Source organism: Trichosurus vulpecula, chromosome 2 (genome assembly GCF_011100635.1).
Source record: "Trichosurus vulpecula isolate mTriVul1 chromosome 2, mTriVul1.pri, whole genome shotgun sequence".
NCBI classification, from domain to species: Eukaryota; Metazoa; Chordata; class Mammalia; order Diprotodontia; family Phalangeridae; genus Trichosurus; species Trichosurus vulpecula.
Window position 1 is genome coordinate 229,567,056 of NC_050574.1, and position 27,856 is coordinate 229,594,911.

Consider the following 27,856-nt stretch of genomic DNA (forward strand, 5'->3'; position numbering starts at 1 on the left):
TCTGGGCAGCTGCAGTTAAGAGCCCTCCAGCTTGTAAACCCGGATGTTCAGACTTTGTTAAACTCTGGTAACTATGAATCAAGATTTGAATCAGACAAGGTCTGTCTGTTGATGTTTGTGATTTGTTGGTATTTGCTCTGAAGTTCAGAGTGCCGAGGTGAGTGATTTGTATGCTGGATTAAAGTAAGATTGTTAACCCCTTAACATTGCTTTCCTTAGTAAAGCTTTCCTTAGTAAAGCAGATCAAAAGAACCTGGGCTTGCAGTGTTCCGTATGCTGGTTGTTGTTGGTTTTACGCAGCCACAGTAGCTGCTAGTAAGATTGTTGCAACAATTGTCCATTGGGGTTTTCTTGGCAAAGATACTTGGTGGGGTTCGCCATTTCCTTTTCCAGTGTATCTCCATCTTACAGATGAGGAACTGAGGCAAACAAGGGTTCAGTGACTTGCCTAGGGTTACACAACTAGTAAGTATCTTGGGCCACATTTGAACTCAGATCTTCCCGACTCCAAGTCCGGTGCTCTATTCTCTGCACCACCTAGCTGTCCCATACTCTGCATAGATACCACCCCCCAAAAGTGGAAGCAAGGACATATAAATTTGTGTTATTTCTGTGCTAAAGAGAGCAGTTTTTTCACAACATTACCAGTCTTAGAGGTGAGAAGGACTGATAGCCCAGCCTACTTTTTCCCAACTGGGAACACAGTTTGCCCACCCAGGTACTCCGCCCTGGGTTTGCCAGCTCCAAACAGAAACTAACTTCACAAATGAGGGCAGTACCAGCCATAAACATTTGGCAGAACTGCTTTACCCATCAGGCCAGACAGTCAAGAGGAGTACTAGGAATATGGAAGAAAAGATTCTATTCTCTCTCAAGCCCATGGCTTGAGTTTGGAAGACCTTTCTTGTGGGGAGGGAGAGCACTATAGAATGATGGGAGTTAGAGGTGAAATGGCCCTTACAGGTTATCTAGGCCAAAGTCTCTTATTTTACACATGGTGAAATTGAGGCCTGGAGGCCTGAGGTCACACATGTGGTAAGCAGCAGAGCCAGAATTAGAATCCAGGTTCCCTGGCTCCATATTCTGAGCCCTTGTGACCATACTCTACTTTCAGGGGGCACCAGGTCAACAGAGAGAATGAAGTCCTCAAGTCGGGGGATGCGGTTGTAGGAGGGGGTGCTGTCGTGAGACCTTTACATGCCCAGAATTTAGAGATTGGTAAGTGGCTTCTATATGGCTTAAAGAAACCCTAGCTTTGCCAAATCAAAGCTATTCACTAGAAGCGGAGCTTACCTAACACCAATACTGTACAGATTTGTGTACATGGTATATCTTCCCCAAGAGACTGTGAGCTCCTGGAAGGCAGGGGTGGGTTAATTTTTATTTTTTTTTATCCTGCAGGCCTAGCACCGAGTGGTGCCTAATACCTGTTGCACTGAACTGAATCTAGGGCAGGTAGGATTGGGCCAGCCGACTCTGAAGAGCTGAGAGAAACAAACTCAGACAAAAACATAGAAGAATTAAGAAAGAATGAGGTTGAATTCCTAGAAAATGCATGAAAAACTAGGATTAACCAATAAGACCAAAGCAGGCATTGTGACTTTTCCCTTTGGTTTCCTGTAACTTTCCCTATCATCCCTATCATTAGTGTTTATCAATTTAAAAAACACTTGGGGAAATGTTGTGTACTATTTGCTTGTAAAAGGAAGGGAAAGGCTTGTAAACTCTCTTACGAGTCAGTCTGGATGCTGAGGGGATCTTAAGGATACGCAGCAAAGATGGTGACAGCTGGAAGCCAGCACTTAGCCAGAGTATTGCGTGTGTGACCTTGGGTAAGTCACTTGAATTCTCTATACCTGAATTTCATCATCTGTAAAATGAGAGGCTTGGCCTAGATAATCTATAACGGCCATTTCACCTCTAAATTCTATTAGTTTCTAACACTCTACCTGCTGTACCTTTCTCCAGGCCACTAGGTGGCGCCATAGTGCTGAGCCTGGAGTCAGGAAGACTCACCTTTGTGGGTTCAAATTCAACCTTAGACACTTACTAGCCTTGTGATCCTGGGCAAGTCACTTCACCCTGTTTGCCTCTGTTTCCTCATCTGTAAAATAAGCTGGAGAAGGAAATGGCAAACCACTCCAGTATCATTTTCCAAGAAGTCCCCAAATGGGGTCATAACGAGTAGGATATGAATGAAAAGACTGGAAACAATTGATACAGAGTATGCTAGGTGGCACCAACCTGGAGTCAGGAGGACCTGAGTTCAAATTTGGCCTCAAACACATACTAGTTGTGTGACCCTGGGCAAGTCACTTAACTTTCTTTGCCTCAGTTTCCTCATTTGTAAAATGAGTTGGAAAAGAAAATGACAAACCCCTCCACCATCTTTGCCAAGAAAACCCCAAGTGGAGTCACAAAGAGATAGACACAAATGAAAATGAAACAGCAACAACAATGGTGATTAATAAATGCTTTTTTACTTGACTCGAACCAGGTTCTACTGGTGGAAGAACTTTATCATGAGGGGCATAGGAATAATGGAGTCTATGGCACCTCAAAAGGCTGTGGTATATGTTGGATCCAGTGTCCTTCTCTCTTACCAATAGGTTGGTCATATTTTTCTCATTAAAAAAGCATTTTAAAAAATCTTATTGGAAATAAGCAGTCATAATTTAGTATGAAAAACTATTTCAGTTCAACAAATACAATGGCTTATATTTATATAGTGGTCTGAGGTTTGCAGGTAGGTACTGCAAGGATTATCATCTCCATTTTGCTAATTGGAGTAGTGAATAGAGTGCTGGACGTGGAGTCAGGAAGACTTGAATTCGAATCCAGCCTCAGACACTCACGAGCTGCGCGATTCTGGGCAAGTTGTTCGACCCCACTCAGCCTCAGTTTCTGTTAAGAGAAGATTGTAATATCACCTACCTGCCAGGACTGTTATGAGGAACAAATAAGATTAGATAGATAGATAGATATAGTATAAAGACATACCATATATGTGCATATTGTATTATATGTGTCTAAATTATATATTTAATATAGACCTACATAATATATAGACATATGCATATATTATATGTATATTATATAATATGTAATATATACACATATGTATCCAATGCATATATAATATATGGTGTATTGAAAATCTTAAAATGCTATGTAATTATGTAACATATCATTGTAAAATATACTCTAGATAATTATGTGTGTCATAATTATATATAATTATAAAAAAATTACTTTACAAATGAGGAAATTGAGGATCAGAGAGAACAAACTTGCCCAACCTGTGTCAGCTCAGTCTTGAGTTAACATCTTTCTTGATGTCAAATCCAAAGCTCTCTCCACTGAATCACACAACCAATCTAGTAGAGAAGAGCCCATCACGTGCAAGGCACCGTCCTCCACAGTGAAAATTAGTTGATGCTATACTGCTCCAAAATTTCTGTCATCTAAATCTGACCTTGGCAAAAAAAAATGACACATTTGCCTGACTTCAGTGATAGCATCGCAAAAAGTGACATAGAAAACTCTGGGCTTGTGGTGCTCTTTTAAATTTTGTTTACAGGTAGTTATAAGTAAAAATGGTCATGGACTAAACTCCTAAAATAATTTTATTGAGCCTTTCATTACAAGAAATACAAGTGCAGAGAAATCTTATTTTGCATTTAAGTACTATACTTGAATTTTCCAAGGTAGTATTACTTGCAGGCAGCTATATGTCCCTATAAATGAGAACAGTAACAATTTATGGTGGGTAGGTAGTAAAAGTTGATTTTATTTTAGTGTCTGTGCAGGTAGGGGAGGGCAGGAGAGGGCAGAGTAGTTAAAACATTCTGGGTTGGTCATTTCTTTCTTCTTACTTGCAAATCTGTCAGATTGTCTCTTCAGTGCTCACTAAATCAGATCTCCATCGCCAAAGGGCATCACAGATTCCACTATTCCCCCCAGGAGGTCAAAGACACAAAGGTTCATATACATATAAATATTTGTAGCAGCCCTTTTTGTGGTAGCAAAAAATTAGCCTGTTCATCCTATGGAGAAAGTCTGAAAAAAACTGTGGCACATGTTTGTAATGGAGTCTTATTATCCTCTAAGAAAAGCTGAAGATGAGGAATTTACAGAAACATGGGAAGATTTGTAGCAACCAGTGCAAAGCAAAGAAATTAGAATTTGGACAACAATAAACATGACTACAATATTTTAAACAAAAACATTAAAATACCACCCAAATCAGATTAATTGCAATAACCATTTTTGGTGCCATGTAATAAAAGATGAGGAAACACCTTCCCCTTCATAGTAGAGAGCTGGGGTCTAAAAATCTGGAATATAGCATCAGGCACTGAAGATAAGGCTATTCGGTGTATTGGTCTTTCTTACCTGTTTTTCTTTGTTGCAAGAGAGGGCTTGATGTTGGGGAGATATTGAGAAATGGATATAAACAGGCATCTATAAAACAAGACAAATACACAGTGAATCACAGAATTGAGCCAAAAAAGAATTAGTCGTTAAAAAAAATTTTTTTTTTGAGTTTTGGTTTCCCTATCTCACCCAGGTTTGAAGTGTAATGGAGACTTTGAAGTGCCTGGGTCTTTGACTTGTTTTGTTTCTGACAGGAGCTAGTTTGACCCTCCTTGTTGTCTGGTGGGCTCATCATATTAGTTCAGGTCTCTGTGCAGATCAACTTTAGCCCTACTGAAGTTTGAGAGTCCCAAGCTAAGGTGATGCAGTCTTAGCCTCTCTTGATAGTATGGCTTACAGGCATGTGCCACCACAACCAGCATGGCTATTTTTGTGAATTCATTTTATTACCTATTGTGAGGATTCCAAGATCTCTATCTCTAATCCTATCTTTTCATTAAAACTCCAGGATCATACTTCCAAGTACTTACTAGAGATTTTCATTTGGATATTTCTGTCTCACTTTGACTTTAGAGCTAAAATGAATCACTAAGTACCTCTAAACCAAATGCCCCTCCCTTCCTTTTCTTCATATCCATGACACTGATTTTCTTATTAAGCCTTAATTACTGAATGGGAGCTGCCTCAGTCAAATTAAGACCTGTTACAATTTGGTAGGGGGGCGGACCCAAGATGGAGGCTGGAAAGCAGGGACTAGCGTGAGCTCCCCGTGGAGTCCCTCCAAAAACCTATAAAAAATGGCTATGAACCAATTCTAGAACTGCAGAACCCACAAAACAGCAGAAGGAAGCAGAGCTCCAGCCCAGGACAGCCTGGATGGTCTCTGGGTGAGGTCTATCCCGCACGGAGCTGGGAGCAGAGCGGAGCAGAGCTCAGCGTGGGTGGCGGCAGGACCAACCAGACCAGGAGCCGGGTGGAGCATGCCCTAGCGCCCTGAATCAGTGAGCTGCAGCAGTTACCAGACTTCTCAACCTGCAAACACCAAAGACAACAGAGAAGGTTAGTGGGAAAAGCTGCGGGAGTGGAAAGAGTTCACAGTTAGGCTACCACCCCAGGGGCAGCGGACGTGGGGCAGCTACAGAAGTACAGCTGCTGTTGCTTCCGGCCCCAGGCCCACCTGGTGGGAGGAATTAAGTGGTGGATCAGAACAGCAGTGCAGAGCCTGCTGAAGATCTAAGTCCAGTCTGGGTTGGGGGTTCTTGGGGAAGGAGGAGTGCTTGTGTGGCAGCGCATCTGCCCAAGCTTGGAACATAGTTCTCTAAACTCTACAAACAGTCATACCTCACTGAAAAACTCAAGGGTCAAGTCAGTTGGCTGGGAACATGGCCAGGCAGCGAAAACGTACCCAGATTCAGTCTCAGACTCTGGAATCCTTCTTTGGTGACAAAGAAGACCAAAACATACAGCCAGAAGAAGTCAACAAAGTCATAGAGCCTACAACAAAAGCCTCCAAGAAAAACATGAACTGGTCTCAGGCCATGGAAGGGCTCAAAAAGGATTTGGAAAAGCAAGTTAGAGAAATAGAGGAAAAATTGGGAAGAGAAATGAGAATGATGCAAGAAAACCATGAAAAACAAGTCAATGACTTGCTAAAGGAGACCCAAAAAAAATACTGAAAAATATACTGAAGAAAACAACACCTTAAAAAATAGACTAACTCAAATGGCAAAAGAGCTCCAAAAAGCCAATGAATGCCTTGAAAGGCAGAATTAGCCAAATGGAAAAGGAGGTCCAAAAGACCACTGAACAAAATACTACCTCAAATTAAGACCTGTTAAAGACCTTAGCTGAAAAGGCCAAGGTTCCCCACTGCATCCTGGGTTATCTCCAGTCATTCTGATCTTTATCTGGCCACTGACCCAGATGGCTCCAGAGGAGACAGTGAGGCTGGTGACTTTGCCCAGCCCTGCCTCACTTAAATCCAACTCACTTTCATGTCATGGCACCACCTCCTTGATGTCATGGTCCTCTTTGCGAACGAAGAACAAACAACAATATTCATGACCCTACTATTATCAAGCAGGCTGGAGACCCATTGGACATGACCATCTCATTCATGCTTCCTATCTAGTCAATTCTCAAGTCTTATCGGGGTTTCCCACAAAATCCATCTTGTATTCATCCTGGCTCTCAGTGCTGCCCCTTATTCAAAGCCTTCATTATCTCACACTTGCCCTAGGCAGCTGGGTGGTGCAGAGTGCTGTCTGGAGTCCAAAAGACCTGAATTCAAATTCAGCCGTAGACACCAGCTGTGGGACCCTGAGCAAGCCACTTAACCTCTGCCTATCTTAGTATCCTCATCTGTAAAAGCAAGATAATGATAGCACCTCCCTCTCAGGCTTGTTGTGAGGATCAAATAAGGTAAGAACTGTAAAGCACTTATGCACAGGGCCTGGCACATACATACGTGTTAGCTATTATCATTATTAATGTCACAGATTTCCACTTGGCCATAAAGAATCACAGAACCTCAGAATTAAAGGAAACATCTTGGGCCAACAAATCCAGCTTTGTAAATGGAAAAGGAACTGTGATTGTGGGCTTCCATACTCTACCCCATTACTAATACTGCTGACAATCAAATCTTTCCATCATTTCACCCCTCTGCTCAAAAGTCCCTTTTTTCTTTGTTTCTACACTGACTTTTATGGTTCCTGTTGGGCGGGTCGTGGTAACAAGCCCTTGTCATGGTGTCTTTCCTCATCTGATTCCTTTTTGTCTGTTCAAATCCTTCCCCTCCCCAAGGGGCCTGATTATGTCCCACTTACTCCAGGAAGCCTTCTCTGATTACTGCAACCTTGGTAAATCTTTGTAAATCTCTTACTTTTCTAGACTTAGCACTGTGCCTGACACATGGTTCGTGCATAGTAAACGCTTATTGGTTGATTGATTGAACTTGTAACATTTACACAGCACATTATTCTAAGCTGTACTACAGAACTGTATACTCCATTATGTCCTATTGTCATTTCATGTATATTAGCGTAGTCTCCCTAAGTGGATTATATATTCTTTTGGTGTCCTTCTGGCAGGGAGGAAGGTTGACAATTAAAAAAAAGTACGTTATCTGGGGATTTAAATTATTTACACAATTATTAGACAGTTTCAATAGTTATGCCTGTTTTTTATTCAAGTTTTTAAATTATCAATACATTTCCACTTTCAAAATAGCGCACTACTGATGAGAAGATGCTTACCCAAAGCTTATGCTGATCAGCGAAGCAATTATTTATAACGATCATCCTGGAAGCATTCCTTTGAAGGTGAGAAACAGATTTTCATATTTTAAGTGCTACCTTGTCATAAGTAGAGTATACTCTAGTCTGCAGGAAAGTTAATTACATCCAATTATAGTCTAATTGTTGTCTAGCAATGACATGAGAAGACTAGAATAGCTTACAACATGCTTAAAATAGAAATTATTGCTTTTACTGCAAATTCTGATGAAGGATGGTGTCCCATGATTCTTGATCTAACATTAATTCAGATACTATGATAAATATCAATGCTGCACAGGATGAGCTAATAGCAATTTATATAAAAAGAATGCTGGGTATTAAAATAAATTCAAAATAATTGTACCTAGGTTCTACCAGAGAAAAGGAACATTTAAATCCAACTAGTGGCTATTTCCCCCATTTCCTCCTTCCTTGATTCCTGAAGCTCAAATAAATCTCTTCCCTTCCTTGGAATTTTCATAACGTTTTGTTAATTTGTATTAAAGACATTGGAGTGTATGTCTTCTCTCCCCTGCTGTTTCTCTTTGTATCTTTCCTGATGCCTAGACCACAGTGGGCACTTAATAAATGCCTGTGGAATTGGTTTGAAGATATCTAACTGGCCATTTCACCTCACGGAACTGCCAGAGACCAGCTCCCCCTTTCAAACAACCTACTCCTCAATGCCACCTTAGCAACACACAGAGATGGTCACTCTTGAGTATCATTCACAATTGTTCCATGTTCCATCGTTCTGTATGCTTCAAGGTGTACGCTTCCTCCTGACCCCAGCCTCATTCTTTATTGTCACTTTGACCTCCATTCCCTCCATCATCAGCTCTTTCCCAGGCCATTATTCCATGCACTGATTACACTCTCCTTTCTCCCTGATCTTGAACCCTTGGTGGATCAGAATAAGCTTTGCACAAACATCTTCTCTAAACCATCCTCTAATCTGGAATCTTTTGCCCACTTGTTCTATCAGTGGTTAAGTGTTGCTAAACCCCAATCCTGGATTATTTTCATTATCTGTCTCTTTTATTCAACAGAGCTAGAGGAGATCACAAAATTGTGATTAGGAGATCCACTAAAATTTTATGCAATCTCTCTTCAGTCTTCACTGCACCAAGGTAATCCTTCTACTTCTTTCCAGATTCTCTATCCCACTCACCACAATGGATATTCCAGACCTTCTTCTTTCACCTCAAACCTCCCCTCCTAGCCACCCCACCATCCTTTCACCTGAGGACATAACTTCATATTTATTCACTGAAATCCCCTCTTTTATTCCTCTCAAATCAAGAGGTAGCTCCCCTGCTACCCCAGATCAGTCCTTCTACATGTACTCATGATGCATCCTCTTCCTTCTTCAGCAGATTATCCTCACCATCATTCTAGATGGTGAATCTGGGTGATGGGGAAAATGGTGGTGCCCCAAAATAAATACGCATATTGGGGGGAGTGGGTTTAGAGTTAGATTTTTTTAGTAAGGTTTTTAAAAGAGACACACAACACAAAGTGCAGTGTGGTGACAACTAAGTTTGAATGAAATGTTGGGGTTTTTTTTTTTGGGAGGCCAAACTTTTAACATTTCTTCCATGGTATAAATGAATATAAAAAAAAAGTTACTCAGTATGGTCTTCTTGAAAAGTTTTTATTAGCTTAAAATTCCTGTTTATTTTTCCAAACATAAAGTGATACTTTACATTGATAGGAAAAAGAAAGCCATACAATTGGCAAAGGTCATGTTAAAATTTATCTGTCAGATTTCTTCAGCGGGCTGTAACAAACAACCTCTTCTTTGTTTACTTAAATTATTTCTTTAGGCCGAAATTGCTTATTTAAAAAGAAATCTGCTAAAGAAGATAGTCTTCCTTCTGTATAACCTTTACAGGAAATGGAACCTAATACCAAAAGAAGATTCAATATGTCAACCTTCATTTAATTATGACACCATTAGAATATTATTAAAATAAATTAGAAAACCAAGCATCAAGTCTTTTCCTAATTATTAGAATGTACAAGATAATGTGAAGCAAATTATGTCTTTGACTTAGAAAAGTCTGAACCCCCAAATCAAAAGTATTATGACATTAAGATATAATATGTAACTAAAACAAATTTTGGGGAAGAGAGACAGTAACAGCCCAATTGGGATGATTCAAGGACATGCTAGAAATACAGAATATTTTCTCCCTAGTCAGAAAGCCACTGACACAGCATTTCAAAATGAGTTGAAAGGTTGAAGCCTATTGTTCAGATTACTGAAGTTCCCAATTAACAGAAAATGGTTCTTTTCCAAGCTTACATTTGCCAATATTCCTATTACCATCACTTCTTGAATCAGAGGTTTGGCTTACCAAAATATACTACTTTTGTCGCTTAATTATTCCAATCGATAGTTATGTGGTCTTTCACATGTCAGCAGGTGGTTCTGAGCACGAGTTCTAGTTTTGTATTTTTGATGTAATGGGGGGGAAAATTCACAGATTGGAGTCATTCTTAATTATTTATTTCCTGAATTCAGTTTATGATTCACCAATTCTACATTTGGTAAGATTATTCCTGGGTTGTAGCTCTCATTTGTATATGAATTCTGAGAGTGTGGCATCATGTACTACGACGTGCATAATGCCATCTTACAGTAGATAAGTTAGAAGAAAAACCATTTTTACATTTAATTGTATGTAAAAAAAATCTGAGTCTCTAAGATTTTTATGTGCAAATACACACAAATGTATACACTGATGGAGTCAATTTAATTCAATAAACATTAATAAGTACCAACTCATTGCATGGCCATGATCCTGTTATTTTGTCAATAACTAATTTGTATAGGACTAGTTAATTTGCAAAACATTATGGAGGTGAGAAACTTAAGATTGATCAAGATCACTTCACATAACAGAAAAAGCAGCTGAACAAAAAGTACAGAGGGCTTGGCTTGACATCTGGCTAAATCAGGTGATTCCAGAAGCTTTTCTCAGTGGAACTATGACAAGACTTAAAATGCTTCCAGATCTTTCCATTCTTAGTGTCCTGTTTTAATTAGCAATGAGAGTAGAACCCCCACATTCAGCCTCTGTTACCTCCAATACATTGTGCAAGCAACAGTGGCACTTCAGAATTTATCATTTAATACTGCATATTTTGGTTACCCGTTTTGGTGTTTAATCCAACCCCTAAGCTGCTAAAATTCATGAAGGCAGGCACTATATGCTCATCTAAGTTTTCATCTCTCCCATAGTTTACACACTTGTATGCAAGGAAGTGGAGGTCTAATGAACCTCTATTGAATGAACGAATGAAAAACGAATGGGGCCAATGCTACCCTGTCTCATTTGTGATCTAGTAGTGTAACTAATACGAAAACTGCAAAAATAAAAGTAAGGCGGCAAAGACAAGAGAAAGCTATCTTTTGGCATGTGTTCCAGTGCTGAGAATGAGATTGTAAAGACTGGTGGGTTTGATGTCACAGGATCTTAGATTCCAGGCTCTGCTATATTTGTGATCTTGGAAACACCACTTGGACTCTCCTGATGTCCCTTTATTTCTCTATTAAAAGAGGAAGGGTTGACTAGAAGACCCAAGGGCCTTTTCCAGATCTAAACCTACAATCCTACCACTTTCAGGCAGTCTGGAAGAGTGAGCAATGAGGTGTGACCAACAGGGACCTCAGAAGATCCATACTGGGATGAAAAGTGCAAAAAGCCAGTTTGAAGCTTGAGGTAAGGAGCCAAAGCATGGAATAGGCTGCCTCAGGAGGGGTGGGTGCTCTTCTCTGAAAGCATTCAAGCAAAAGCTGACTGACAGTTTGTCTTGTATATTGTCCATCTGGCCTAGAGGGCCTTTGAAATTCTTTCTACATTTGATACTTGTAATTCTGGGAAACAAACAAAAAAATGGGATAATTTCATTTGCTTCTAGTTGTAAATATCCTTATTGTGCGGTCAAGATGATAACATATGGAAATATTTCAGAAGGTAGAATTCCGCCAGATCGGTTTCCCTCAGATTTTTTTATATACTGAGGAAAAAAACAAAACCCTGTGAACTGTTTCTCATCATTTTTCCCTCAGGCATTTTAAAAACTTTTTGTCAAGTCTTATTGAAGTTGGAATACTGAAAAGCAGTTCAACGTCATTTAAGAAAGAAAAACGGTAACTTCTCAATTTTTATCTTGCTTTAAAATCACTTATTCAATTACTGGGCTTTATTTGTTAAAGAATTTCCCTTATCTCCATGACAAAAATAAATAGTAAATAATTTCAAAGGATTAATCTCACTGAAAGGTACTTTAAAATAGGCTTAACTATGGATTCTTCATAGCTCCCTCCATACTACACCTAGGCCAAAGATGATTCACTTGTGTGATCAAACGTTGTTTTCTGCCATTCTAGCCTAAAACATTCATTTCACTAATCACTGAGAACTTCTCTGTCAAATTTCACCTCTGAGTGGATCAAACTTCACCCCAAGAACATCAGAGTCTTGTTTTAATATCACTATTCCATAGAGAGCTGAAATTGGTATAAGGAGGGTCCATGTTAGACTGAATTCAAAGGGGTACTAATTACTGAACAAATTTTACAAACATAATTGAACTTATGACATGATGCCCCTAGAGGAAGAACCACATTAAAGTTGGGCTTCTGTGACTCAGTACTAAAATAAAGAAGTGACTGAAATAATTTAACCTTCAAGCTACCTTTCATAAATGCTAGTAAGGTATGATATTTCCTTCCCAAACTACGTGTGCCTTCCTACATTTGAATCAGTGGCCAATAAGTCCATTCCTCACTCACAAGTTCTTCACCCCTCATTCACACTTCACAGTGGTTTGTGACATTTTAAATGCATTTCTCTTTACTCCTAGAATAGTCAGCGCCTAGCACTTATCAATTCAATATATGGCGGCAAAAATACTGCTCAAGGAGAAAGGCTAACACTTTCTATATGATGGTGAAAGGGAGGGATTACACTGGGACAGTAGTCAGAAAATGACTATCTGACAATTTGTGCGAGAGGACAGTTTAGCCTTTTATGCATCTAATAACCTTTAGAGACACAGGTATAAACCTTTAAAAAATATTGTGCCAAGTTTCCATCATCTTTTCCTTTCCATGTTACAGGGGCAGGAGAGGGTGGAATGCTGACCCCAGCAATGGCAGGAAAGCCAGGTGTTTGTGGATGAAGAGAAGTGTTGAAAGAGGGGGGTCAGGGGGGAGGAGGGAAGAGAGTTAAGAAATGCCCGATGGCTGTCAATACTTGCATCAGGGTGACTTGGGGCAGTTTTTGAAAACAGTGAGTATAAGAGTGTTATTAGAATACCAGGCACTAGGTGTAAAGAAGCAGAAAAGGTAAAAGAAAAAGACCATTTCCAATGGTAAGAAATGCTCTTAAAAAAAAAAAGGTTCATGTCCCTGTGTAAGAAGAGAGAACAGCAATCAAAACTTGCGAATGTAATTTAAAGATAGACTTTTATTCTCTGATGATTTACTCATGCAAACTGCATGTAAAAGAAAACAGTACAGTTTGTGAAACATTTCAAATGTAAAGACTCCAAATGTTAATTACAGAAGTAGTGTGACATACTTAAAGTCAAAACGGAATTTGTACAACTAATAATGGTTTTCATTTTGCTGAATACAGATTGCTTTATAATGAAAATTCTGCTAACCTCAGTAAAGTACAGTAATTGTTTACATATCTCCTTACATCTATGTCGTTTTATTTTACAGTTGTGAGAGTTCTATTACCAAAAAACTTATAAATAAAAAGAAAAATGCTTTGAAGCATTCAGGAGAGTGAACCAATGAGGCTTTACCTAACCCACCAAAAATATGATAAAAAATAGTAATTATATAACTTTCTTGCAGAATTCACATTTTGTGCCTTTGAGATCAATTCCTTCTCTGCATATCTGTGGCAGAATTATTACTGAGAAATTACTTTCACTGATCAAACTGCAACTATGAAATCAGCTAAAACCAAAGATTTTAGACACTGGATTGCCAACTGAAATTATTTTTAATAGGCCACATATTTAGAATTCCTATTATCTTTACACTTAAAAGTCCCAAAGTGGTATTCAGATAATTTGGATGCTCTGTAGTTTTGACCTCGGAGAGATTGGATACTATATAAAGCATATTCTTTTCCTAGAATCATCAAGGACATTCCATACAGGTTTTTTTAAAATGTCAGTCAAGCAGACAGTGTAGCATGTAGAAGGAAGAACAAACTACACAACTTATTATAGAAGCATTACAGATATCCATGTTATATTTACATAATGGAATCCTGCCTGAATGCCACAAGTTGCTACTGGGTATGCTTCACAGCTATTTTACAAAGTTTGCTTACCTGAAAGCATACACCTACTAGTTTCTGTTTTTGTTTTTCTTTTTTAACAATTTAGTCTATTGTAAAATATCGTACTGTATTTTGAACGTAAGTGCAGAATAAGAATAGATAATGGCACATTTAGAAAACTCAATATCCTATAGATGATTGGATAATGAGAAACGTGTCCCTCCAATCATCTCATCAGAAACAGACGACACCATGGAATGTTAGTTATCCAAGTCCACACAGGAAACAACATTCTAAACTGCAGTCATCTACTCGCCAGCATCACATTGAAGGCATCTTTAAACACTCAAGCAAAGACTGCCGGCATAAACTACTGGACCAACCATACGAGCGCACACGCGCAGCACACCCACACCCACGCACACACTCCACATTATAATTACATTGTTTTCAAGATAGATACTGATTTTTCCACGAGAAAGGTATCAAAATTTGCTACTAAAAGATGACAGTGCTTTCACAAGATTAAGTACAAGTTAGCTTGCAAGTACAAGACTATGACAAAAAAAAGTTTTGAGTGGTCTAGTGTAGTCACTTTAGGTTTTTCTGGTGATCATACCATACTTGATTATGCATAAACTCCTCAGTTTATAACTAGAAATTCACAAAAAAACAAGTTAATTTTGAAAATTTTTAGATCTCTGATAACCCTGTATTATACACTATATGCTTACTGTCTTTTAGCCTCACAAAGTAGGGTAACTGCACACTTTCATTTGGATTTGAAATGATAAAGGTTGATGTACTAACATCAATTTAATTTCTTAAAAAAAAAAAACAACCCTTTTATTCCCACTAATGACCCTGATCTAGTTTAAGAATGTGCATAAAAAGGTACTGTATGTCTTATACCATACTGACATTAAAAAAAAAGTTTAAAAGCCAAATAAAGCCCCATAACATGATATAAAGCAAATGTTTTCTCCCACGGTTCTTCCTCTCACAATGTGCAAAATAAAAAAAGGCAAAAAGATTCAAAGCAAATTTACCGTTACTATCTTTCTCTTGCCTAGTGCTTTATGACCTTGTTAATATTACAAAGTCAGTAGGGACTATGCAGAACTTTGGTATAAATGACATAACAATACTACCATCACAGTTGAGGGGTAAAGGATAGTTAGGGAGGAATAGGGAAGTGGGAAGGGAGATTTAGTAATATCCCCTTTTGTTAAAATAATAACATCAAATTAAAAGTGAAATAAATCACATTGTACTATACACACACTTTACACATTGAGCACAGAAAAGAACTATTAAGTCTAACAATATTTATAAAAAAAGAAAAAAAAGTCTTTTCCACAGAGACTAGAAACTTGCTCAGTCTTATCTTCATCTGCCCATATCTTAATCTTTAGAGCCAAATTTAATTTCAATTTTTAAAAAAATTATTAATTTTTACAACTACAGATTTCTCCTAAATGGAGACTGGTCTTTCCTTGATTTCCCTTTAAAGTCACTAATATCTAAAACTGTTGCAATTCATATTTTTAATCAACTTCCTGAGGGCTGTGATTGAGAAGGAGGAGCCATTACAATCTGTGACAGTGCTGGCTCTGTACTCTGGTCCGCCATCTGGGTAAGGACTGAAGTGGCTACAGCTTCTGCCTTGGAAGTTGAACTCACTCCATTGGAAGTGCTGACGGAACTGTGCTGTATCGCTTCAGGATGGGGGCTACTTGGCACGGAAATGTCTTCTGAACTATCATCTTTATCAGCAGCTGAGAAAAAAATTAGAAAAGATTCACTTTTCTCAAATGAAACAATGGTAAGGTTATCTTATATACATGATGGGCCACTGCGCTGAGAGATTACTTTAGAATGGGCGTCTGATGAATTGTTGATGAGCTGGGAGCAGGTGTGACATTTTGAAATAATGCTGAACAGGGCAATCCCTCTGTGCTCCCCCAGCAGGCGATAGTGCCTTCAAATCTCTCCACCCACCCCCCAAACCCCAGTAGTTACTGTGCCTTCAGTAGCCAACTGAAAGGCACAAATGTAACAATGCTTTCTTCAAAACAACCCTGTAAAATGTGGAGGCGAAGGGGCACTATGTGGTGCTTTTTCACAGAGTAGGGGCTCCACAAATATTTGCTGATGGGTTGTTTAAAAAAAAGGGGAGGGGGGAGCAGGTTGCCAAAACATGTCACTTAAAACCCCTTATTGACATTTCTATTTGTCAGTTTACTAGGGAGAGAACATTTTTGCTTAGTTCTATGTATACACACATTTGTTGCTTTTAAGATAAAAATATTTATTACACAGCAAAAAGACACCACTATAGGCTATTACATATGAGATTTAAGTTTTCAAATTATTCCCTCTGCACTTTTAGAACTGCAGTGATTTTGGCTGACTTTCCATCTACTGCAGCAATGGATGATTACAACACCTGATTCTAATGATGCATACACATGAGAATAAGCAATATTTAGAGTCTAAATGCCACCAGCTGTTACAGTTATGTGAATTAATTAAGATTGCTAAAAATCCACATTAGAACTCCAGATACTACAACAGAATAGAAATTCAAAAAAATCTATCTAAAAGTCTGCTGTCTGGACAGTAGTCTTCTGTTATTCCTTTAGCAGAATGAAAACTAGTATTTTTTAAATTTAAAATTTAGCTGTGAAAAGCAATACAAAATCATATTTTATACCAGGTTGGCAAATAAATATACACTCGTCTGCTTACCTAGGGCAAATGTTTTTAGTAGAATAAGAATCACAGAACATTAGAACTGTAAGGGAACTTTAAAAATTGTCCACTTTATTTTTCTTAGATTCTCCCCCTCCCATTCCCCAGTAAGCCTTTATTTATTTTATAACATAGCAAAAGCATTTTTAAGATTCTTTTATATGCCAGGCATTGCAGAGCCCTCAAGGAAGCTTACATTCTATCAAGTGGAAACAACATATAAAAGTAAATAAGAATATATATAGAATAAATACAAGTTAATTTGAGGGTTAGGAGAGGCACCAGCAGTTGGATACTTGAGCTGAGGTTTAAAGTAACTCAGAGATTTGAAGAAGTAGAGGGGAGAAGGGAATTTATTTTAGGAATGGAGACAGGAACTAGAATGTTGTGTGTGAGGAATAAGTAAGTCAGGTGACTAGAATACAGAATTTAAAAAGGGAAGTAATACATAATAAGCCTTGAAAGGTATGTGGTAGCAGAGATCAGGCTGCGAAGGGTTTCACATACCAAAAAGAGGAGTTTGTATTTTATCCTAAAAGGCAACATTGTGAAGGAAGCCCACAGAGACACAGTCACCTGCTGAAGGTCACACTAGTTGGTGGCAGTGGTGGGAATGCAGCAGATGTATTTCAGAGACCTACCGAGAGATGGACTCTTCCCCCAGGGTGTCTCATGGGCATCAGGCCTGAGGTTTCTATGGCAGGGGAAGGACAGTTTGAAAGTAGAGCTCTAGTGAACTTTGAACTCTCCACTGGCACAATGATTCAGAAACAAAGTGTTTTCTTTAGCAAACTTTAAAAAGACATTTGGAACTACTTATAGTACATGTATTCCCCAAAAGGTAGCACTTGAGGTTAATTTATACACACACACACAGATACGTGTGTGTATATATATATATATATATATATATATAAAATACATATATATTCTATGCATATATAAAATCCCTTTTTCCTTATCTACTTTCTTTTAAAAATGAAAAAATAAAGTTGGGGAAGCTAGATGGCACAGCAGATAGAGCACTGGCTCTGGAGTCAGGAGGACCTGAGTTCAAATCCAGCCTTAGAACACTATCTGTGTGACCCTAGGCAAATCATTTAACCCTGATTTCCTCTAAAAAAGAATAAAGTTGATGCAGTTTAACTCATAGTCATTTCTAGATTTTCTTGCATCTCCTTCCCCCTGCTCTTTTAAAATTTTATTTTAGTAATCTGTCCTCTCTGTTATTCCACGCTCCACTGAGGAAAAAAAAACAAAAAAAAAAAACCCAAATAACACTACATCAAAAAATAAACAAATAAATACCACTAAAAAACAAAAACAAAAACAAAAAACCCTAAACTTAAAAAATGAAGTACCCAATACAGAGCTTCACACTCTAGTGAAAAGAAATTCCCACACTGGTGTTGTCCGAAAATGGTTGTCTTTCTTTTAAGTTCATCACCTCTCTCAAGAGGCAAGTGATATGTCCAATCTTCATTCCTTCAGACTCACGGTTAAATCATTGTTAATTCTTCAAATCCTCATCTATTTTAATTAAAAAAAAAAACCAGCAAAAGTATTTTTATTGTGAGGTAGGGTGAGAGGGGAACGTGGTCCCAAACTATGCAGGAACCTTGACAATTTCTCATGATGTCATGTACCTTAAAGGTGAAAAATATCCACAATTCCAAAAAAGATTATTATCACAGAATTAGGGTGGGAAGACCTCTAAACCTCAGATTTAGAGATTATTTGACACAACAGAGTAACTGTGCAAAGGAAAAACAATGACAGTTTAATCAAACAGGACACTGAACTATAATACAGCTTCATTTCCTCTGCCTCAATATTCTATAGCAAGACAGGGGAATATAGTGACTTTTACAAACAATGAGGCTGATCTGGGATTAAAGGCCATAGGAAAAAACATATTTTGGAAGGAATATTTCAAAAGGAAAAGGGAAAGCATATTTATTTAAATTTATCTAGGAGACTTCAAAGTTCCATAGTCTTTAGGTACAGGATAATGATTCAGAAAATCACTAATAGCAAAATGCTTATATTAAATTTATATTTAATTGGATATACTAGTATTGTCAGTTCTAGAATGTGAGAGGAGAAAATGAACAATATTAACAGTCATAGATACAAGACCTAAGTGTTAAGTGACAGGATAAGGAACCTCAGAAAAAGCAGTAACTGCATGGGATCTTGTTTCACTGTTATTTTGAACTCTGCTTGAGGTAAAAGTATGTTGTGCTTCATCATTTTGTACAAACAATATCTTCTATTCTTTGATCATTCTAGTACCCTATGAACTGTCATGCCTATAACTGTATATAGTCTAAAATAATAAAACAATTTTAATCATTCCTAAGTGCAATTTTTTTAAGCAAATGTTTTAGCATTGCGCAAATCTGGAGAGTATGATTTATGGCCACATGAGATCACTTTCCTCTTCTGTTTTCCATAATATCACTGTTCTTTTCAATTATTCTTTATTTTGTCTCACTATATTTTTATATATTGGCTTTCACTGACAAAGGTGTGTACCATACACCAAATTCTACCAAATGCTAGTAAACAAATCTGGGCTAGCACCCTTGATTGTAAATGCTTTTTATTCACAAATATATCCTAAGAAGTTAATCTAGTTGCTACAAATACAAACAACAGTATACAACCTTACTTTCATGACATAATATCTATCATCATTGCAACAACAGTTTACCACATTAAAAATTTGTGTTAGGTATCTAATAATTTCCTTCATTTTCTCCAAAATGTAAACAAGCCCTTCATTTGTGTAATTTGTTCATCTCTTTACTACTTTTCATTCTCAAGGAAATTGGACTTATATGTACTAACGACAATATTTTAGAATTTTTACTTAATCCAGTTACATTCCAAAACATAAAGATTAAAATTCATTTAATATTGTCAAGATATCTGATTTTAATCAACTCTTGATAACTGACATTGAGAGGAAGGAAGGAAACAATGGTATGGATAATCCCAAGCAACAAATAGTTATCTTATTCTTCTCTTAAATTCCCTATCAAATCGTCTACTGTTTTAGGCATTCAATTCTTGTTCATTTAGGTTTTCAGTTATTTATTTGGTCTTCCATGCATTTCCTAGGAACATAATGGGCAGATGATGGGAAGAAACTGACTGGCTGAAAATGTACCCATATACAGATAGAAGAGAAACAAAAATTTGCTGCTAATGATGGAGGGTTAGGGCAGCTAGGTGGCACAGTGAATGGTAAGAGTGCCAGGCCTGGAGTCAGTAAGATCCGAATACAAAACCAGATTCAGAAATTTACTAGCTGTGTGACCATAGGCATGTCCCCTAACCCTGTCTTCCTCACGTTAATAAAATGGCCTTGAGAAGGAAATGGCAAACCTCTCCAATATGTCTGCCAAGAAAACCCCAAATAGGGTCACAAAAAGTCGGACACAAGATTGAAACAACTTAACAAAATTGAGGGCTGGCAATTTTAAAGTTATTAGTTAATTTCCTGACTTTGTAGGATATTCATGCAAGCTCAAAGTGAGTATATATTTCCTTTCAAACTATCAAAACTCAAGAAAGCCTCACTTGTTAGGAAAATCATGTATGCATAATGTCATCCCCAGCAGTTTCTATATGAAATTATTTTCTTCTGTCAGATGGGAGCTATAATGGCCTCATCCCTGCAGCAATCATTGTTAATATAAATCCCAAACACATTTCTATATGGTTCCAATTTACTTCACAATGTGATTCGCTATTCTGTCAAAATGACTAGATATCAAAGGACTGAGATTTATGTGCTCAAAACTGACAAAAATCAGTGTTCTAAATATATATGGCAACAGAGAGTTGCTAAATCTCTTGAATCTTTTAAATTAAAAAATATTGCCCATTCTGATGAAACTGCTTACAATGACTACAAGTAAAGATGGTGGCCATTAAGTTTTATCGCAAGCACCTGAGGAACTGTTTGCACGCAATAGAAAATGTTTCTTTTCTCCTGAATTACTGACATTGGCAAATTAAAATGAAGTGGATACATATGGCAGAAACAATCTTCACATTTACAAATATCCTGAAATATCCCTAAATCATAAAAACGAAAGCTGTGGGTTATATATTATGAATGTTGCCTAATGCATTCCCAGCTCTGTTATTTGTTACAAATTTGTGTACGATGGACAAAATTGGCCATTTATTCAACAGCGGCAGCTGGTTCTAACATTGTGCATCTTATCCCCCAAAAAGGAAGTTTCAAGAGGAAAAGCAAAATTAACCTTTAAAATGCTGAACACAAAATTGAAGCAATTATTTCTTTGTAAATGCTTTTTTCTATCATAGGATAAACTGCTGCTTTTTAGCTTTCTGTTTGTGAAACTATAAGGAATACCTTCAAAGTTCACAATGCTGAATACGTTAAACATTCAAGGAATCTAACAGAGGACAGAGTAAAGGAGCTGAGATTGACTTTTTAAAAGATTCACTGATCTTGGACATACTGTGAAGTAAAGGACAGCTGCTCCCCACTACTCACTTAGCCATTAGATAATTGGAGAGGAAGGGGTGATCTTTCACTTTGCCAATCTAAGAAAATGTACTGCCCTAAAAAGACACACATATTTTTAGTACTTCCAATATTGTGAAAATTATTGGGAAGCTTCATTTATCTATAGGAAACTACAACCTTGCAAGATGATGCCCATAGAAAAATGAAGAAAATCTATAGTTTAGGGGCATTTAGAAAACTGGGTTTAAATTACTACAGGCAGGATCCTGTTCTCCAACAACCTTGTAGAAATCCTGGTATTTAATCTTCAATCCTAGAAGTGCCGTTTCCATGTTTTTCATGCTAGCTCAGTTCTCACTGGCAGTATTTCACTGATGCAGCCTCAGGCTGTGGGTAATGGGACATTACTCACCATGATAGCCAGATTTCTTCTGCATGGCGGTCACGGGGCAATCTTTATGAGCCAGAAGAAGCTGCTTCAGCTGTGCTACTTCATTTCTCAGCAGGGTGACTTCACTCTGGAGATGAAGAAACAACTTGTATGCCTTACCAGAGTCAAACTAAACATACATTTTACTATTTAAAGCAAGCAGGTATTATTATCTGAAAGTTGAACTACTTCAACAATTCATCTAGGAATGTGTTACTTATATACTTAATTAGCACAATTAGTTTTTGTATTTAGACATGCAAAAACTTTGCAAAGTTTATAAATTATGATAGGGCCATATCCATGCACTATGCTTCTAAATTTGTAGATGGCAAATTTCCTTTCTATAGGTCACTCTCACAATGGTTTGTGGCTTCTGGAGGTTTTCCTTCAACCAGACTGCACCAAAATTTATTCACCTTCATTGTAAGACTCAAAGTGATAAAAGACACAATGAGAAGGTAAAGCAAGTCTTGAAAAACTAACTTTTACCGAAGACAATGTACAGGCATTAAAAAGATGGTATTGGAAATATTGTACTAGGTCCAATTTTAAGAGAAATATTTCTTGTCCTTCATGCTTCTGGAGGCCTTGACTAAAATGCCTCAAGAGCTTATAGAGCCCATATGCTTTTAATGCATTTATCTTCCATTTTAACCCTTCCATTAGTTTTCTTGAATCTACATTTGGACATTTCAGCGATGTATTTACATTTTGAGTTCTATTTAAAAAAAAAACTACATTCTTTCAGTGACAAAGGGAAATATGAAACCATCTGAAAGATTAAAATTAGCAATCTAGAAACTAGAAAGATAGCATGTATGAACAACACATGAACATCTGAAACATCTAAATGGTTCCACATGACAGAAATGTAAAACTGATAAACCAATGCTGATTTCACTGAAGTTCTTCAATACAGCAGAGAGTACCTCCTATGGGTCATGAATAGCAGTATTCCTGGGAGTGCCTTACTCTGATCCAAATGTTAACACTCCAACACTCTTCTTAAAACCACCATGCAAACACTAACTCCTAAATAAATGAGTAGCTGCTACTTACCAATAATATGTAATAAGCAATGACATGGACATAAAGACAATATTTTCAATTATAGTAATGTCTCTTTTTTTGATATGAGCCTTCTAGCAACCTGAACCATTCAAAACTATGAACCTGGAACCAGTAAGCCAAGAAATACTTCTTGAATGGCAATTGACTACCCCTAAACTTTATGGGCTTTCCCTAGAAGGGACAGTTGATATAAAAAACAAAGGCAGCAGAAGGCTCACAGACAAGAGAAGTAACAAGAGACAATAGAAGGAAGAGACATTAGAACTATAAAAGGTTGACACACAAGAATGGGAAAAGCCAAGCCATATCAAGCCATTTGGTATGGGAGCTGACAATTCTATAAACCTAAATAAACTCCAAAGGCATTGCTGTTATAACACAGTACAATAGGTTGTATTCATAATGATAACCTTAAGTTATCAAAAACACTAGATTAAGTTCAGAATACTCTGAGATGAAACAGAGATGTACTTAATATTTTGAAGAAAAATTTCTAAGTTTTGGTGCTTAATGTGGCAAATCAGCTATATGTCAAATTCATTTACATGAAGCACATCATTCTCTGAAAATACCAAATAAAACAAGATGTTACTGTATAACTAATGTAAATTCTTTATTAGTATCTGTACTAATGAAGGTCAGTAGTGGCATGAAAAGTCCACAATATTTCCAAAAATCATTTTCTCTCTCTCTCTCACACACATACATACATATACCCATACACACACCTCTTTGTACCTGATCCTGACTTTCTGCCAGTTTGATCCTGAGACCTGACTGGAAGGATCAAGCTGCCCCAACATGTGAGGATCTATATGTAAATAAATCAAGAGTTAATTCAATACCTGCCATGTATGTGATTTGTTTCTTAAAGAGCTTTACCAAGACTCTCCCACTAATGCTTATGTCTCTGAAACAGCAGTCGAAAATGTTTCCATTTTATACAAGGCCATAATGACCCTATGTCCAGAGAATAAGGGAGCCAAAGAAGGTACCTGAAAGAGTACAAATAATGGGAAACTAGGTAGAGGTTCCCATTTCATTATCTGCATCAGAGCCCTCACCAACTTTATTATACCAATGGCTTTTATGGTTAGGAAAATAACACAGGGAAAAGTTTAAGCAGGGGTGTGCTGGAGCTAGTTCAAACTGAGGCAACTGTTAAATTTAGGGTGATCATTTACACTTGGAAATTGACAAATACTACAAACCAGGGCTCAATTTATTTCTCTGTTGATTGTTTAGACTTAAGAAAGTGAATGAAGAGAATATTAATAACATAGGTTAAACTTAAAAGTGTGTCATGCATACATTTCTTCCCTCAGGGAGATGGTTCTTAAACATATACCAACCACCACATGCCTGAGTTTAAGTGAATGGTTTGAAAATCACGATATTATTTTAAGATTACAATTAAAAACAATTATTACAACCTACATTGTTTTCTCCTCCAAATACAACGATATGAACATTTACCACAAATTGAATGTGTGAGACAAGAGACAGGATAACTACTAGTAATCATGATTAAAAGTTGATTAAGTGATAATTCTAAGTGGTATTTTTTTAAACAAAAATTTCTATACTATCCAATCTAAAATCCTAAATTGTCTTATATTGCCCAAACTAAAGATGGGCATTTAAATCCACTAAAACAAGAGTTTAAAACACTGAAAACAACATTATTTTTTGTGTTTTAAAATTGACCACTGTTATCATCACTGTTCATTTAATTCAAACTACCTAGTTTATGAATAAGTAACCAAATAAACTTTCCAAAGATTAACAGAGATTAGACAGGTTTTAAACTTCCAAAACTTAAAAGTTTAAACTGCACTCTTCTTGCCAATACTTTCTACAAATAGGTCTAACTTCTGTTAAGCGTAATGCAAGTTAAAACCTAGTTAGTGGTATGAACGATGGGAAAATGCCAGGAAAAAAACCCAAACCTCTGCAGCACCCAACATCCCTTAATAATTACCGCAAAAGTCAGAATGAACACATAAAAATTGGTATATAAACACAAACAACATACTCACATTTGTAGAAAACTCAAATTAAATGAACTCTAAATCCACTGCACTTTTTTCTTACACTTATCCCTGGGATGTGAATGGCAAATACAAAAGCTAATATTGAGACTCATTCAAAAATTAATTTTTAGGCAGGTCATAGATTAGGCCAATTTGAATTCAATCCTCTACACTGTCTACTTCTAAAATATTTTACAATGAATTATTTTATAATGACTCCAAGACACTAAAGCAACTTCTGATTAAAAGAAGGCCTGTATTATAAACTGTTACTTTTAAAAACTGCATTTGAATATTTCCTTATATGTTGCTAATCATGTTCTGAGCAACAAGTAAAGCTTGGACATAGGATAAGAGGCAGGTAGAGTTCAAAGATACAGAGAGGCTTAGGGATACCAGGAAGCCAGTGGTGATGTAGGAATTATAAAGCCAAGACAGTAGCGTTTATTGCAAACCAAGGTGTCAGAGAAAATTATTAAGGGATAAATAATAGCTCATCTTATTCTTGCAGAAACATTAGGAGGCAGTCAGTATTATTATCCTCATTTTGTTAATGGGGCAATAACTAGGGCTCAAGGAGTTTGAATGACTTGCCCATGACCATGCAGTTATGAAGCAGAGCTGGAATTGGTGGGGACACGACAGAGGATCACAGATTTAGAGGTCATCTGGTTCGACTCATCTGATGAAGAAACTGAGGTCAAGGGTGTTTAAAGAGCTTGTCCAGGGGCACCCTGGGAGTAAATGTCAATGTCCAACTCCAAACCCAGCATTCTTTAGCAAAAGGGAGTAGAGAAGTGAAGTTCCTGGCAAGTGGTAAGGGAAGGATAGTAAATAACTCAGTTAACCAGTTATTACCCAAACATAAATTACAGCTTATTGTATATTAGCTTCAATGAACTAGTGACAAAACAATTTTACAAGACAAGTATCAGCTACAGTGACTACTATGTAGCAAGCACTTAATGCTGGTTGATTACTGACTGTAACTCCTGATGCTGTTGCCTCAGTGAGAGGGTAGATTTGGCATAAAATCATTTCTACTTTTCCTTAAGTGAACATCAATCACAAAGAAAATGAAAATAATCAAGGTTAATTCAGCTCACAGAGGAATATGACAAGGGAGATACAGAGGGTTCCTAAAAACTATGGAAATGTGAACCATGGACTGCACAGAAAAACCTCTGTCACCATTTACAAATAGCTCCATAACTCATCAACTAATATAATCCTTTTCTCTTATTCTAGTCCATCTCTGGTTCTTACCCTACTCTCAATGGAGATGGCATACTAATTTCCAGATAATGGATGTGAAAACATTTAGAAAAGTAAAAAGTGCTATATAAAACTGACCAAAAATCATTATTGACTTAAACAAAACATAATTAGGAAGTTAAGACTTGGGGAGATGGTAAAAAGGTCCGAAGTCAAGTATAGATTATTTCTGGGTTCTCTATACCATTGCTCCCCTCCATTACTGTGGATAACTAAAAGTTGAATATATATTGCTGGATCATGTAAAGACATTCTTTATACTGTTCATTTGAGGGAGCCTCAATCTGATGGAATCATGCCAAGGATAACTAATCAATTTACTCTGGATGGCCATGGTCTAATGGCCAGCTATTTCACTAACCAGTCATCTATGACTTTCTGGTCTATCGCTACTTTAAAAACTTGAGAACTAATCATGGACAGGGTTTTTTCCTCCCCTTTGAGTAATTTATTTCCTTGCATTGCTTCTTTTTTTTACCCATCACAATGCCCAATTATTATGTAACAATTTTTCTTTACAAACTAATCACTGGGCAAATTAATCAAAGTCACAATGGAAATAAAATCTTATGCTTGTTAATAGAGAATATCTAAATTATGTATCTAAAACATTAGAAAAAAAGAATAATGAGGTCCTTGATCAAGTTATACAATTTCCAGCACATCAACAGAACATACAGCACGTGGCACAGTTTGGGCACTTCAGATAGGAGTCTGGGTTGTCAGTCACGCCACTAACTAGCTGTGTGTGACCTTCACCTTTCTGGACCTCAGTTTCCTTATCTGTAAAATAAGGGGAGGGAGTTACTAGATGATAATAGCAGCATATGCTTATATGATGCTTTAATGCTTACAAAGAATTTTCTGCCATCAATTCTGTGAGGTAAATAGAACAAGCACCACCATCCCTTTTGTACGGATGAGGAAACAGAAACTCAGAGAAGCTAAATGAACTGCCTGGGGCAAACTGCTATTAACCGGAGAGCCAGGACTTGAACCTGGTTCTTCTGACACAAAGAACAATGTTCTTTTCCACTATGCCATATTCCCTGCCCTAAGCAGCTTCTTCTAGTTCTAACAATCTATGCTTCTAGACTGAGCCAGTAATAATCCGAGATTTAAAATAATTACTTTAAATAGAAATACAATATATAATTCATAAGTATATAGAGAGTAAGTCTCTTCTCAAAAAAAAAAAGTATGACTGGTGAGGTGCACCAAAGAAAACCAAACTGAATAAAGCTCCAAGTCAGTAGTAAGCACATACAAACACTCTTCAAGAGACAATGCAAACATGTTTTAATATTTCCAGTTGTTCTAATTCCCTCCCACTGAAATATAAAAATGTCTAGTCTGACAGGAATAATGTGATCTTATCCCATACCACAGGAGATTAAGAAACATAAATTTTATGTTTCATGTACTAGTGCGAAAGAAAAGTGCTAATGATTCATACCAGAAGGAAGAACGGGGTGGGGGAGAGAATCCCATCTAACTTAGTTCTGTCTTAACCCATCTACTAAATTCTGCTCTGTTTTTTCTTTCTTTTTAAAAACTAATATGCTGGGCTACTCTAGACCCCATACAACTTTAAGCGGGACCTCAACTTTAAAAGCTTAATGCTGCACATTTACAATATTTTAATCATGAGCGTGATATAAGGAAATTAATTTTAATAAAAGGAAGCTATTGCTCTTTTGCCTATAACTGAACACAATGAAAACTTAACACAGACAACAAACCAAGTGAGATGATCATAGATTTAGAGCTAGAAAGGATCTTGGCGACCCTCTAATTCAACCCTGTCCTTT

The 27,856-nt window shown here is 37.2% G+C and overlaps 1 protein-coding gene across 6 annotated transcripts in view; it reads right to left on the minus strand.

Moving 5' to 3' along the window:
• Positions 1-13,115: 13,115 nt before the first annotated feature.
• The window catches only part of ATF2 (activating transcription factor 2), a 121,908-nt gene continuing 107,167 nt past the window's right edge, over positions 13,116-27,856 (minus strand). For all 6 annotated transcript variants that reach the window (XM_036744575.1, XM_036744581.1, XM_036744577.1 and 3 more), the window contains 2 exons: positions 21,646-21,751; positions 13,116-15,747 (listed from right to left, as the gene is read on the minus strand). In XM_036744575.1, coding sequence (XP_036600470.1) covers positions 15,521-15,747; positions 21,646-21,751 — 333 coding nt within the window. In that variant the 3' untranslated portion in view covers positions 13,116-15,520. The remainder of the gene's footprint in view (positions 15,748-21,645; positions 21,752-27,856) is intronic.